General features: G+C 43.7%; 1 protein-coding gene across 2 annotated transcripts in view; it reads right to left on the reverse strand.

Moving 5' to 3' along the window:
- Positions 1–789: 789 nt before the first annotated feature.
- Positions 790–15311, reverse strand: part of VIPR1 (vasoactive intestinal peptide receptor 1) — a 119053-nt gene continuing 104531 nt past the window's right edge. For both annotated transcript variants that reach the window (XM_030501306.1, XM_030501317.1), the window contains exons 11-13: positions 11035–11164; positions 9640–9681; positions 790–8220 (exon numbers count right to left, since the gene is read on the reverse strand). In XM_030501306.1, coding sequence (XP_030357166.1) covers positions 8029–8220; positions 9640–9681; positions 11035–11164 — 364 coding nt within the window. In that variant the 3' untranslated portion in view covers positions 790–8028. The remainder of the gene's footprint in view (positions 8221–9639; positions 9682–11034; positions 11165–15311) is intronic.

Raw genomic sequence — 15311 nt, forward strand, 5'->3', positions numbered from 1 at the left:
TGGAGGCTTCCTATTCTTGGATGGTGGTTATGAACTGCTGCAGCCTGTGACGTAAAAGACAGACCTTAACATATGTCTCTCCATCCGGAGTACTGGGGGGATTCTCATGGGGACGAATTTGAAGCCACTTAAGCCATTTAAATTTAAATAAAATGTGAGACAGTTGGAGGATATTTCAGCATCCAACCCTACACTTATAACAGTCAAATAATCTCTCCAGGGATGTGGTGGACTCCCCAGTGTTGGACACTGTTAAGATTGGGCTGGACGGGGTGTTGGGCCATCTAGTCTAGGTCATGCTTTGCCTAGAAAGGTTGGTTGAAGTCCTTTTCAACCTGGTATTCTATTCTATGTTACATGAATATATATATGCATGGGTGTACGTACCTACAAATATAGGAATTATTTAACATCTCTTGATCATGACAAAAGGACCATACTGTGTTTGCAGTTGCATGATTATTACCTCCATGAGTGAGTCTTACCTCTGAAAGACATCCACCTAGTTCATGCAGTGGTGTTGCCTTCATTACAGTGGATTTGGGGCTGTTGGGCCTGGTACTGATTCTTCTGCTGGCACAGACGTACTCAAAGAAGGTCTCTCATTTTAAGAGTGATTTGGTCTATCTATCTGGCTAACCTTACAAAATATAAGATCATTATGTCTAACTGTAGGAAACCACCTTACCAGCTCACTACCTCCTTCTTACCCTTTCCTTTGTGTCTTCTTCAGGACTGGTAAAAATAAATTATATATTTAAAAAGTACATTAAAATTATGTATCAGGAGTAACATCTTAGACACAATGTCTTCATGATGGTTTTATTGCTTGTTTTCAGCAGTGTCAACCACAGAGGAGAACTTCCTCTGAAGCAAGGAGATGAACCAAGTACAAAGAAAAAAATAGCCAGTTCATTGCATATGTACAGATTCAGAACCAAATAAATAACATTGGTCAAAAGGCCATGAAACAAGGCAGAAATTTCACCTGTGCTGAGCAAGCAGGCCTGCTCTCACTGGCATGAAGAATACATCACAAGCACCTTGGTACATAAAAGTCCACAGAGACAGTGATTCTCTGTTCACAGCCAGTTTTCCTCACTCTTTGCTGTCAAAGCCTATTTACAGGAGGGCAGAGCAGAGGTGCTTAGTTTCAGTGAGAGAAGTCAGTTGGCACCAGCTACTGAACAACAACTTGAGGTGTCTGAAACAGAGTCTGAAAAATGCGCCTTTGAATTCAAAAGTGCCTTTTTGAGCTTATCATTATCAAAGTATCAAAATTTTTTTCTTTTTTATATCCTATTCAGATTTCCTCTATGTACAAATTTACAATATCCACAAAACCGGGGTATAAAACACTAGTGCTCTGCTGATGCCAATTCATGTGTCCTAAAGGCATGGCCCTCAGTACCCAAATCGATGTTGTTTTCTGTACAGACCTGTCACGAAGTTTCCAGTCCCAATGTTTGTCTTTTTCCCTGTGATTTCACAGTATGCTAGAAATAACCAGGATTTCAAACTCAAGAGTTCTTCAGTATACAGCGCAATACCATGCAAGCAAACAAGGAGTTAGGATGTTCAGGCAGTAGGAGTTGGAAGAGATGATCCACGGGCCTGGAAAGATCCTAATTCGTAAAAGCCGTAGTTTACAACTAGACAGGTCTCCAGGGGAAATAACAAGATCAGTCATTGTAATTATACCTCATCAGACTGGTATGTAAATGCTGGGTTTGGAGGTGGGGTGAAAAGTTGACTGACTGAAAGAAAATGGATTGAAATCTCTGCTTTTGGGACATCTGACTCCACATACCAGTCTCGGACTTAATTATTTTCCCTATTACAACAGTTTGGTTTCAGAATGATAGCAGCAGAGTCATTCCAGATTAATATGAGTATATATGAGGTCAAGAGTTTGGTCTCTTGCTCTTCAAGGGTTGTCTACAATCAAGAAGCATATGGTCCTTGCCCCCATAAGCATCGGGGTGTGGAAAGTGCAAAGTTGCAGTGCAAGTCCGGGACCCCAGGACTGCAGTCCTTGTCTCCAAGACTATGGCACATTCATTGGTGCAGAGATGCCTCAGGAGGATGCACAAGGCTGTTCCTGGGCTGTGCCAACACCCCAGTCAAGATCCTTTCTTAGGCTGAATGCCCTATGTGAAAGCAGAGGGTCTGGGACGTGGAGAGGAGAAAGCATGTTTTACATGGGCTTTGGCGTTAAATTTAGGTTCATCTTCCACAGATCATCGCTGGCAGTGTTCAGGGTCAGGCTGGACGGGGCTTTGAGCAACCTGGTCAGGTGGAAGGTGTCCCTATTCATGGCAGGGGGGTTGGAACTAGAGGAGCTTTAAGGTCCCTTCCAACCCAAAGCAGTCTGTGATTCTATGATTAAACATTGCTTCTCAGCCTCCTTGCTTCTGACCCAACATATATTTCCATAGACCATTTATCAAACCAAGTTGAACTTGCGCAAACAGAATAAAATAAGCTTCACAAAGACACGCACTGGCATTTTGAAGTTTGAGAGAGTTGCTTTTAGTCTGAAAACCTGCTGGGTTTTATCTTGTTTAAACACTGTGGTGAAGGTGGAAGAAACGGAGACAAAATAACCTCATCAAAGCCCTTTAATCCTTGCCCCTTTAATCCTTGCTATGGAGCCAAGTGATATTCACTCCTGGGCTTTCTTTGGAACTTCATTCTGCTTTTTAAAAACTGGCAGCCCTCTGATAACCAGCAGGTGCATCTCTCCCTAGAGCTGAGATTTGGTTTTAATTCATTTGCTTGCATAGCCCTGTGACACAGACACCACGCTGCCTCTTTTTGCTTCTGAGCTGAACGGGAACCAAGTGGAATATTAGGAAAGAAATAAATCTGCTGATTAGTTAATGTAAAAAACATTTTTTCTCCATTAACAAATACCTTCCTTGAGAAAAGCAAAACTGCTTCCTGGGCAAAAAAAAAGAAATGAAATGAAAAGAAAAATAAAAAGAAATTAAAATAAAATAAAATAAAATAAAATAAAATAAAATAAAATAAAATAAAATAAAATAAAATATTCAGATGTTCTCTCTCTTGGGCTTCTTTGGATTAACTGCTGTAATGATGTATATAGATTTCTGGTTTTAAAAAATAGTTTCAAGTTACTGCCCTGAAATTCTGCAACAGCCTAGAATTTCTTTACTGCTCTTTTTTGAAGTCTAAACATGGTCATGTTCTCATTTCTTTTTGCTTATGAGAGGACCACAGAGCAATATAGATCCCTGCTGAATTGAAATATCTATAGTCTAATGTTAGCATTGAATCTTGTACCTCTAGATTTTGTGATAATAATTTTTTTAAAATATTTTAATTATTCCATATTTATTACTAATTGTTTAATAGTTTAATCACTGAAATATATAGTGACTAATTAACAGGAGGGGTTTGATCTCTCATGGGTATAAAAAAGAAGTAAACAGTTCCAAGCTGAAGATAAAGGGATTATTCTGAAGGTAAATTCCAGTTTAATGCTGACGAACCTCAGGAGTCATTAACTGATTTTGGTGCACACGGGCCAGAATATAGCCTGATTTCTCTAAGGAGTTTGGGAGTCCAAATTAATGATCCTCAAACGTATCTAAAAGCCTGCCACATCCAGGTATGCCTCTTAATCTTATTTTGTAGTAAATTAATGCAGATGCCTTCACTGGAGTCATTCTCCAGTGACTCCACCTTACACCAGAGTTGAAGGGGTCAGGCTGGTGCTTTGTGAGGAACAGTGGCAGTCCTGAGAACTGCATTGTGTATTCTTTGGGAGTTCAGGACAATGCAGTCGGGATTGTTGTTTGGGGCTGCAGTGAGGTCTCTGAACTCTATTCTAGTTTTAAGTTGGAGGAAAAACAGAGGAAAGGAGCAACTCAACATATGAAGTCTCCCACCCAACATAAGCAGATGTGGATCTGTTGGAACAAGTCCAGAGGAGGCCACCAAGACGCTCCGAGGGCTGGAGCACCTCTGCTATGGAGACAGTCTGAGAGAGCTGGGATTGTTCAGCCTCAAGAAGGCTCTAGGGAGACCTTAGAGCAGCTTCCAGTGCCTAAAGGGGCTGACAAGAAAGCTGGAGAGGGGCTTTTGACAAGGGCAGGTAGGGGCAGGACAAGGGGAAATGGGCAGGACAAGGGGAAATGGCTTTAAACTGACAGAGGAGAGATTTAGTTTAGATACTAGGAACAAGTTCTTGACCATGAGGGTGGTGAAGCACTGGCACAGGTTGCCCAGAGAAGCTGTGGCTGCCCCATCCCTGGCAGTGTTCAAGGCCAGGTTGGACGGGGCTTGGAGCAACCTGCTCTAGTGGAAGGTGTCCCTGCCTGTGGCAGCAGGGGAGGAACCGCATGAGCTTTAAGGTCCCTTCCAACTTAAACCATTCTATGATTCATTCTATAGGAAGTTATTGGGCCAAATTCCTGCACTATGCCAGTTAAAAGAGGCCCTTATCTGAATGCCATTGTTCACTTCATTGTTCGTATCCCCAGAGTGAAAAGCTCTGATTTAACCGATGACTCCTCTGCTCTCTTGAAATACGAGGCCAACGCAGCTGGGCTGGCAGCTCCGCACTGCCTGTATCACTAGTATTGCCATGCCTGTTGTAGCAGGTATATTCAGCACATTCATTTAGCCTCTCAAACACCGTTGACAGCATAATGATGTGGCTGGATGTTCAGTGATGAAATAATTGCACGTAGGATGTAGTCAACATTTTTTGAAAGAGTCCCTCAGTTTAGATCACATCCTATCTTCAGGCTCCAGTGAAGAATAGCCTGATGGTAAATCTCATGGGCTGCAGAAGGCCCTGTGGCATGGGTGAATAACCACTGGAATTTTTCCCTGTCGTGTCTCTAAAAGGCAAGCCCATTCTTGCTGCCTTTGGCCTATGGTTGAAGCTGGCACAGATTAGCACGGGTCTTAAACTGAAGAGAAGCTGTAAATACAAAGCAGGTCATCCTGCAAATGTTATAAGCACAGGGAGAGAAAAAGGAAGGTGAAAAGCAGAAGGAAAATGCACAATGTGTCTCACTGCTCAGGACTCACAGACATGGACCTTCTACCCAAGCAAGGCTGCCTAAAAAAAATGGGTTTCCCTACATCTCACAAAGAAGGTTGCTGGCAATGGTGCATTACTTATGCTCAACAGGTCTGTGCTCAAACTCCTCCTCTGGTTGTCTGGTACCTGGGATCCAAGTTCACACCTTAGGCACCTCAGTGGATGCATTAACAACATTGGGCAGTGCTCCTGTGCAGCCCACCAATTTTGTTGGGTGTAAATAGCTACCATGACAGATAAAGAGCGCGAATGACTTTGCAGCCTGATGAATCGAATCTCTCACAGACTATCACTGCTTCCAAAATCTGAACCAGTGAGAGGAAGCATTTCACATGCGTAGAACCACTTGGAAACTTCCTTGCAGCTAGCCACTCACCCGGTGAAACATAGCACTATGTCAAATCCTTGCTTCGAACCAGGCACAGAAGAATCTCCAGCATCTTCTGTGTGAGTCCTAATCCAGGTGTGAAGGCACACACCAGAGCAGCACTAGCACCAAACACAGAGAGAGTCCTTGCATCTGAGAACCTCATGGAGATTTCAATGTGTACCTTGTTCCTGGGGTGTCAGGGCATAACGGCTTCAATGAAAGCAACATGAGGGAACTTTAAGCATCCTCTTGGTTCCTCTGGAATTAGAGATCTGCAAAAAGAGGATTTTGATGATCTTATGGCACATCCATACTGGATTCTAACTGCTGATACGGTTTCAGTGTAACATAGCCATAACCAAGACGGTTTGCATCTAGCTAGCCTGGGGTCTCATTAGCTCTTTAATTCCAGGACCATTGAGACCATTATGACTATCTTCACAGTATCTACTGATCCTTCTAGGTTTTGAGGGCTGGGTAGCCACAGATGCACTGTGACAGAATCTGATCTAGCTCACTGAAAATTCATGACTGCTATGTCTACCCTTCACAGCAGTTGTATCGGAGTATTTCATGCCCTTACCGACTTCAGCCCTCTATGCTGTTCTCAGTCTCACATGTGGAGAAATTCTTTGGAAGCATTGAACTCAGACGGTGACAGGCATAGCTCTAGGGAGGATTATGGCATGGAATAACCACCCCATGAGAACTGAGAAAGGAACTGGATGTCCAAGCCTGAAACTCTGCTCCTGGGCTCAGTGTGGTTTGTTGGCAGTGAAGCACAGATGGTTAAGGCAAGCAAAACAAATCCCAAACCCACCAAGTTTAAGATGCTTCCCTTCAGTGAACTACATTTCATTATGAAGAAAAAGAAGTTCAGGTGCTGTTAGCACTTGGTAGATGAGTTGAGATCTCTGAACCCTGAAAGAGAAGCCCACGTTCCTCTCCGTGTACGTGCATTGGTAACCCAGAATCTCCTTCACGAGGACATGTTATAGTAAGATGACAGCCCAATTACTAAGTGTACACAAAAGCTGGACAGGGATTTCCCACCATCAGTGTAAAACTGGTGCAACCCCCTTTGATGCAGTTGGGTGGAACACAAACACGGGCATCAGTGTCTGTGTGTTGTCTGTCTTCTGACTGGGTTTGGGATTGTGGGGGTTGTCTCAAATGCAATGTCTCTCCTTCGCCCCTCCACCAAGAAAAGAAAAACTGAAAAATAACTATTCCCTTGGTTTCAACAGGTCCATGCACGTTCTTCAAACAGGGATTGCCCCTATAGGGACATTAATTGGCCTCCAGAAGAGAGGCAAAACACACATGCACGTCTTAAAGATCTAACAATACCTTCATCACAGGATGAAAGCTCCCCTCAAAAGCCAAAGAAGAAATCAATTTAATAGCTCCTTCACTCCTTCCTGACTCCCGGAGTGCCAGTTATGTGCTGAGACGAACTTGCTCTGATGAAAGCAATTTTGTTTGCTGCTGTGATGCTAATATTTTCATCTGGAGAGCGGCAGGTCTGATTCAATTAAGGATTACAGGGTTCTACATCTCCCTTCCCTGGCAGTGTGTGGTAAGCAAGTGCAAATGAATTACAGACCAATTGTTTTCCCCTGATCCCTTGTGACCCTGGGTGTGTTAATGCACCAAGATCTATGGGTGAACTCCAAAAGAATGAAAAACGCAGCCGTGCTCTGCTTCTGGTATCTGTACCTGGATTTTATATATGCAAATTGAGTTTCCTGTTCATTGAAAACAACCAAACAAAACACGATGTCATGAATGTAGTGCAGAGAAGGGCATTCACTCTGCTCCTTCTCAGCGACCTGCTTTTTCCAGAGGGCACCCAAGGGTGCTTAGAGAGCTTTTGCTAAGAAGAATGGTGGGCAATTAGCAGAACACACACTGCAGCACTGTGGCATCCTCTGAGGGGCTTTCCTGGTGCTGCAGCTTCATGTTTACATGTGTACAATCCAGAGGCAAGCATTGTGCACTGGCCTCTCCCATTCCTGCTCATGTTCCTCCTGTTTCTTCCTTCTCCCCATGTCTCTGACTCTGTTTCCAGTACCTTATCTCCACCTCTTATCAACGGGACTTTTGGAACATTCGTATGTTTGGCTTCCCCCCCGCCCCTGATTCTTGCCTCCTTCTCTCCTTTACTGGCTCATTTTTTAAAAAGTGCAATTTATCTGTTTCAGAGATGCCAGTTCTGGTAAAGCCACCAAGGACTCAGGCTCTCCCCTCCCTTACAACCCATACTTCATTGTTTATGACAGTTCAGGATCTCCCAGGCTCTCCTCAGGTTGCTGGGACCTTTACTTATAGTTATCAACCCTGAGGACTTGAAACTTAAGAGTGAAAGGTCTGAAAAGAGGGAAAGGAACAGTATTTCTCTCCCTCCTGGCTTGTCTGATCTTGTTCTGGATGCCAGTGGCTCTTCCAGTTTTGTGTCCTCTGTTGGCTCATGTGGAGCATGTCAATTCACTAGGATTTGTCATCGTATCACTGATTTCTGGGTGATTCTTCTGCCTTTGTTTGTCACTTGGATGCTCAGTTCTTGGAGAGGATCTCTCCATCACACCAGAGAGAATTCGGCCTGAAAGCCAGAGCACCGGCGTGTCTTTGGTGAGCACTTGGTCAGCATGGAGATCTGGGTGCTGAAGTTGGTGCCATTGCTGCCTAGGGAAGGGTGGTGATACTTCATGTCTGAGCCCAGGAACCGCTCCAGATGCCACCTCCGCCACTTTCGCTTGAGCTCAGCTTGGACCTAGGTGGTGGAAAAGCAACAAAGTCAGCAGAGAGGAGCATTTTCTATTGCTCTGACATGATTGTGTGAGCAGTCAGGAGCAACCCACGTATCGAGGGACCAATAATTATTTTACAAAGGTCATTAACCTCGAGCTGGATGGAACTTTTAGACACGTAGAGGAGAGGTGACACTCCAGACAGTGTCTGGAAACAGAAATTCCCAAGCTTCAGCAGAAAGGAGAGCACAGGGAATTTCTTATCTGATACAGTGAAGGTGCCAGACTACTTAACTTTAACGGCAATATACACTATACTTTGTGAGTACAATTATTTTTTTCATTGCCCTGTTTTTGTCCAAATACAAATGATTTAATTATAGGTTGTTTGTAAAGCTGTCCATTCAGCTGTGCTTTTTTGATAGAAGCCACTTGTTCCTGCTCAGGGAGTTTACAGACGTCATCTGGTTGACACTGTCCAGATTCAAATCCTGAACAAATCTGGCCACCATTCCTGTCCCCTTCTGCAGCCTTCCAGTTCAAACTTTTAGATAACAGCTTGAATCAGATAAAGCAGCTGTGTATGAGGGTCTGTGGGATCAGCAAGCACAGGAACAGCACAATACCAGGATGCAAACCTCAGAAGTGGAAATGTGGGAAAGGCAAGATCAATGCCTGTGAGGTAGAAACATGTTTACCTGGCACTAGTCTGTGCCTAACAAGTCACGTCAATGCCTATATTGGTTTTGGATCATTCATAAGTTTGTGTGGTACTGCCCTGCTCTGCTCAGGCTTATTGGCAAAGGTCTCTGCTAGAGCTGGGCTATCTGCCCTGCATGCTACTGCATGATGTGCACATGGCATAAGTGTGGCTGAAAGCAGCATCAGAGCTGTAAGAGAGCACTTTGTGATTCTGGACACCTTTCCTCTCCCTAGGAAGCTGAAACACAAACCCAGATCACAGCTTCTTATTTCTTGCCCTTGCTCGATTTATTGAGCTGATAGTGCTCCAGCTGACAGCAGCTCCAAGTTTTTAGCTGCTCACATCTACTTGGTAGCCTTAGATATGGGTTTAATCAGTCTCTGCTGAATTTCTTATGGACAGATGGAGCATGGTGCAAAAATACCACTGCACTAATGAGCCTCCACCTTGGCAGTGGGCCTGATTCTGTGGAGGATTCATTGAGGTGCTAAACATAAATAGAGCTTACTATTAGCAGCAGCAACCCTACAGTGCACACAAAAATCCTAATATGTTCATTAATTGTGCTGCAAACTGCAAGGAAAATGGCTGAGTTGTTTTTTTCTGGAGACAGTGATTTGACTCGGATGCTTCCCCCCAGTATGATAACACCAGGAATGGGACACTTCTTAATCCATTCTCCACTAGCATTCAAGTTGTCTTAGCTGCAAACATAACCAAACAATACTGTTGATCTTACCTCTCCGTTGAGAAAACAGTACAGAACAGCCACCACAAATCCCTAGGGGAAAGGAGAGAACAGGCTTTTAGCACCTCTCAAACTCACTGCAGCCTTGGAAAAAGGGCACACTGTTGGGGGACTGCTAAGGTGCCCATTAGAAACCAACTGACTGCACTTTCCTGTTAAAAGGAAAAGGGGAAGATGATTGGTTAAGGTACCTTGCAACAGATGTATGGATGGATGTGAGTTCAAAGATTGCTCCAGACTGGTGTTTAAAGCCATCAACAGTCAGCTCAGCCCAAAGAGAGGCACTTGGTCATTCAAACTGGGGCATTAGAGGCAAAAGGATGGGATACTAGACCCAGCTTTCCTGCTTGGTCTTGTCAGCTGAAACTCAGGAGATCTAAACATGCTTACTACTACATCATCAAGGTCAAAATGATCTTTGACATGGTATAGCGCTAAAATTCCTTTCCACCTCCTCTGCAGTAACACCTCACTTTTAAGAATCTCAGCTTTCACTGAAAAAATAAACTTGTCTCTAGTCCTTATGGTTGCAAAAACTAAAGACAAGGAGTAAGTGTAGATCCATTTGTCTCTCAAAAGAGAGATGCCAAAGGTGAAGTGACAATGATGTAGATGGGGATGTTAACTCATTCACTACTGCAAAAAGCATGCCACTGACACATGTATGGTACACAGTGACAGACACATCCTGCTGCGGGCTGTGAGAGAGCAAAGTGGTTAGAACTGATTAACAGATGAATGCAATGGGACAAATTACCTAAAGAAGTGCTTCTTTTCATGCAACAACAGGTTAATAGCCCGGCATTGGAAGTGACTGAAGTGCAGCATGTGGGAGGGTCTAAGAAGCAAACTTCATCAGGGCTTCCTAAAGATTAATGTGGAGGACAGCACCATTACCCATCCTCACAGGGATCCTGCCTCCTATGCCAATGAACTGGAATCCTACTTGAGCAGGATCCTACAGGCAGGGCTTGGCTTATTAACAGAGGAGAAATTTCATGCAAGTCAATTGGCTGAAGACAGGCTAAGCTCCTGTAAATGGCCAGAAAGACACTCCTCCCAAAGGTGAATTATCTCATTTTACACCATTCAATAATATATAAACTGAACAGAGGTGCTCATTTTTTCCCTTACTTACAAACAAACCCCAGGCGACTAACTTATAGAAGTACATTATCTTTTCAGGTGCTTGAAATGAGGAGAGAGAATCTCCTTCTGGAATTGCAGAAGTCAAAATATAAAATTATCTTCCATCCTGGCCAAGCAAAAGTAGAAGAGCATTGGGCACATCCAAGAAAAACCCATCTCACATATTTGCTTATTCCCTTGTCAATTTTGTTACACTCCTCTCTGCCAACAGACCTGGTGGCCCAAAGGGTGGCTTACCTGGAATGACCCAACCACGAGCTCAAACACCAGCTTAACTTCTGCTTTGAAATTGTCAGGGAAGAAAGCAAACATGATGTAGTGAATGCCAAAGAGAGGGATCAGCAGCAAGGTGGACTTGGCCAGCCTCCTGTTGGAAAGACAAACATGAATCATAGGGAGAGAGGGAAGAGGAGCTAAAGGGCTGATGAGAAATCCTGCAGCTGAGCCCTATGCAACCCTGAAACTTTAATTTGCTCCAGTACATATTTGCTGACTACCTGGATCTTGATGTTTTAGCCTGTATCATGCATGTTAAGTGCCTTTGTTTGCCCTTAGGAGATGTGATATGGGCCACTTATGCTGAGGTCCTGGGAACATCCAGCCTTTCAACAGCAGCCTCAATGAGCAGCACAGGAGGCTGCCTTTGCCCAGAAGGTAGCAGTGTCTGGGGTACAATGAAATGGAGAGTGTTGAAATAGCTCCTCACAGCCTAACGTCCCCAGGATCCTTCTGACAACTTGGTCTGGGATGCAATGACACATGGAGGTGGACCCTCAGCTGGCCAGAGTCACTGTATGGCAGTTCAAACTAACCAACAATCATGTTATAAGCATTTCCATGGGCTTGCTTTCCTCCTCATTAACAGTTCTTATATAAATATATAAATGCTTCCACCTAAGGCAGAGTGAGCAGCCCTAGATTATTTCTCCTCGGCCCGCAGACTGAAGGTGGCTGGCGATTTCAGATGTGGTGACAACATAAAATGTGACATCATTATTCCTAGGAACTTCTATGGAGGTATTTCTTTCTCCCTTCTCTCTTCTTCCCCTCCCACTGGAGATCTTTTTTCATCTCTACAAACTAAATCACCAGCTAGCACTGTCTTTGTTTGCTTGGGGTTTCTGAAAATTACAGCTTCTGGGAGAGAAATGGTATGTTTAGCTCAGAATAATAACATGCTATTGCACAATGAATGTCTCCAGAGGAGGGGGTTGAACAGTATTAGTTCTTAATGGCAGCAGGCTGGGTAATCAGAGGTCTAATTAGGAAGAAGAGATGATAATGTATTAAATATAATCATTATTAAAATATAGCTGATGGAATAAAATGAAATCAAGGGCCTAAGGATGCTTTTGGGATAAATCCTTATCCCAAAAAATGCTTAAGGATTTTGGTTCCCTTGGTCACCCACATCCTCCCGCATCCTTCTGTTCCAAAGGCTTCTGGAGGAATTGAAGCTACAGCTGTGATGTTTGAAATACTTTTTCTTCCATCTGTAAACCCTTCACCTCCAAAATCTCATCAGGCTCAGTCCCATCAGACCATCTTCATTTATTTGCCATCTGCATAAGCCTGCTGGGAAGGCTGATGTGCCAGCTTTATGCAGATGATGCTCATCCCTATTATCTCCCAGCAGACCTTTTCAGTTTTCCCTAGGCCTGGACCAAAGACAGCTTCACATTAAGGCTGTTGTCAGAGGCCATGGTTGCCCAGGGGAAGGCAGCTGGGTGCATCTAATTCCAGACAAAACAACTGCCTGTAGGTAGCTGAGGAACTTTCCAGGAATTTGCCTTTCCCACAGCATTCTTCAGTAGCAGGTACACCCCTGCTCATAGTGAGTAGATCCAGAATCTCCATCTTCTTGGATGTCTTGCTCTGCCAGAGGACTGTCACTGGTGACCATCAGGGTATACCATGATCCTCACTCTGAGAAGCAGCTCTGGCCAGTGTGACACACGCTAGTATGACCCAGCCCTAATTCCCTCAGCTCCCAACATACAAGAAAGCAACTCATTTTCTAAGCAGATAATAGTTCAGTGAATATCAACACTGGCTTTTCAGAGATCTCTTCTCTCTCCCCAGTCTTTCAGGAACAGTAAACATAGAGGATATTGATGCGATGCCACCTTAGTGTACGATATTCATAGGGACACTGTTTGCAAGCTCCAATGGATAAGAAAATGTCATCTTGTCATTGCAGACAACACTGGGGTCTCAGTTATATAATATTCCCTCCTGGCTGGACTGTGGCAATGAAAAGGGCATAAATGCCAAACCTTAGGACCCCCCTCCTCCAGTTTGCACAACACTCCAAATCAGTCTCTTGTTCCCAGCACTGAGCTTCCCCAGAATATTGAGTGATGTTTTATATCTCAGTTTGGCTTCAAGGCAAGGTCCCTAAGATCTAGCCCTGTGATATTTGAAAGACTCCTCCCCCTAAACACTGCAATGAGGAGAATCATCTTCCTCAGTCATAGTGCAATTTCTCCTAGAGAGCTAAAGCCTGGCTGTGCAGGAGGTAGAACTGTCTGGGAGATTGTCCAAAGCTGGTTACAGCTACCTGTTCGCAGCGAAAAACCTCCTTACTTCCTCTCCCAGCATAGGGTGTACTTCTTTGACCCACCATCTCTGACGGATATACATGGTGACAGGCAACTTAGCAAAAACACATTTCCACTAGACTGTACTGAACCTGCTCCACTCCTTGGGTTGGATAAGAGCAAACCAACATTTTAGTCATTGTCCTTGAACACATAACAGAAAAGTTACTCAGAAAACTTTGATGATAATATTGATCTATGAACATGTACAGAACAGAAAGATATTTAGCTCAAGATTTCTGTAGCAGAAAACAACTTCTATTTGCCTGAAATATTGCTGTCCCATTCTTGCACGTCTGTCATTTTCAGAAAACTGTTTTGGGAGACTTGTTTTCACAGTTTTCCAATACATTCAAGCCCAGTTCACTACCTATCTGTAGCATTAGTGAGTGAGCCAGCAGCGCACCTGAACTTCCAGCCTGCAGCTAAACTGAAACCAGTTGGAATTGAAAAATACTGTCAACATGTCAACATATTATATTTTTATAAAATAAACCATATAAAATAAACAAGAGGAGGGTGGAATGTAAATGAGAGATCCCTGATGTTGTTAGTTTAAAACATATTTATCTCAGATTTGGCAGGAGGAACCCACAGATATCATTAGTGGCATATTTTTTTGCTAAAATCTCTTGGGTCCTGCAGCAAAACCACTGAAGCCAGCAGCACCATTTCAGGTACTAAGAGAATGACATGTAAAAGGATCTGGGGACCTACATTGGCAGCTTGCATGCCTAATGGCATTTATAAAAGGGTCTGGACACCAGATGTCTCTATAGATAGCTGTCTGTAACTTAGGACCTGAGTCTGTAACTTAGGACTGAGAACTTCCCTTGGTGGGATCCAACCTTCACGTTGGGACACAGTATTCATTTCCATAGGAAAGGTGGTCTTTCATGTCCTGCTACAGTCAATACAGTCAACAGAGACTTCTAGATGCCCCACTGAATCTGGCTGGTGGCCAGCTGCCACTGTATAGGGGTACAAGTCTCCCATAGGCCCTGGGTCCTATGTGTCAGGTCCAGGCAAGTATCTCAAATGTTCTAAAGCATCTTGTATGGCTTGGACACCTATAAGTGAGCAACTGATTCCTGTCCTAATGGAACTTGGATGTTTGGAGTTTTTTTCCAGGTGGAAAAGGAAGGTGAGGAACTGTAGATATGAATATTATTTGTACTTCAGGAGTACGTACCTCCTGTTTGGCAGGCCAGTCTGTATTACTTACTGCCAGGCTGTGCTACGTTTGTTTACAAGGCAAAGACAGCTTTCCTGGCAGCTCCCACTTCATTGGAAAATGTGAAGTAAAAAGCCCTGAACCCAAAGCTCAGCATGACCTCTGAGGTAATCTGGGCATAACCCTTCCAATGCATGTTGGCAGCACTTCTACTGAGATGAATGGGAGCCAACTGCTCCAGGCTGCTGCTTAGTACTAGAACATATTTCAATATGTTGATTTAATCTATGTACCTGGCCAAAGCTGTTGCAATCCTGGGGGTACAAAGATACAATTCCAAATTGGAAATACATAAAGGGAGGACGCATGGAGTCTGGTAATGTTGGTGTGCTATGGTGACAGGAAAAGAGGTAACTGGCTTTGGCTGCTGCAGGGAGAAGTTAAAGTCAAATAGTGGAATTTCCTTACATAAATCTGAGACTCTCTTGAGGCAGATGAAATGCATAATTTACCATAACAAGAGAGAAAGACTCAGTGTGGCAACTGGTCAGTATTTAAGGATAATATTGATAGCATCTTTCATCTTGCAGAAAGATGAACTAAGCTCAGCTTCTTCAGGGTGCCTAAGTGCACAGCTCCTTCCAAAGACAAAGAAGATTTATGAGCAGTGACCATGTAGACACTGGACCTTTATCTTCTCAGTTCTTTGCTAAGAAACATTTAATAAATATCCAGGATAA

Source organism: Strigops habroptila, chromosome 1 (assembly GCF_004027225.2).
Source record: "Strigops habroptila isolate Jane chromosome 1, bStrHab1.2.pri, whole genome shotgun sequence".
Classification (NCBI taxonomy): Eukaryota; Metazoa; Chordata; class Aves; order Psittaciformes; family Psittacidae; genus Strigops; species Strigops habroptila.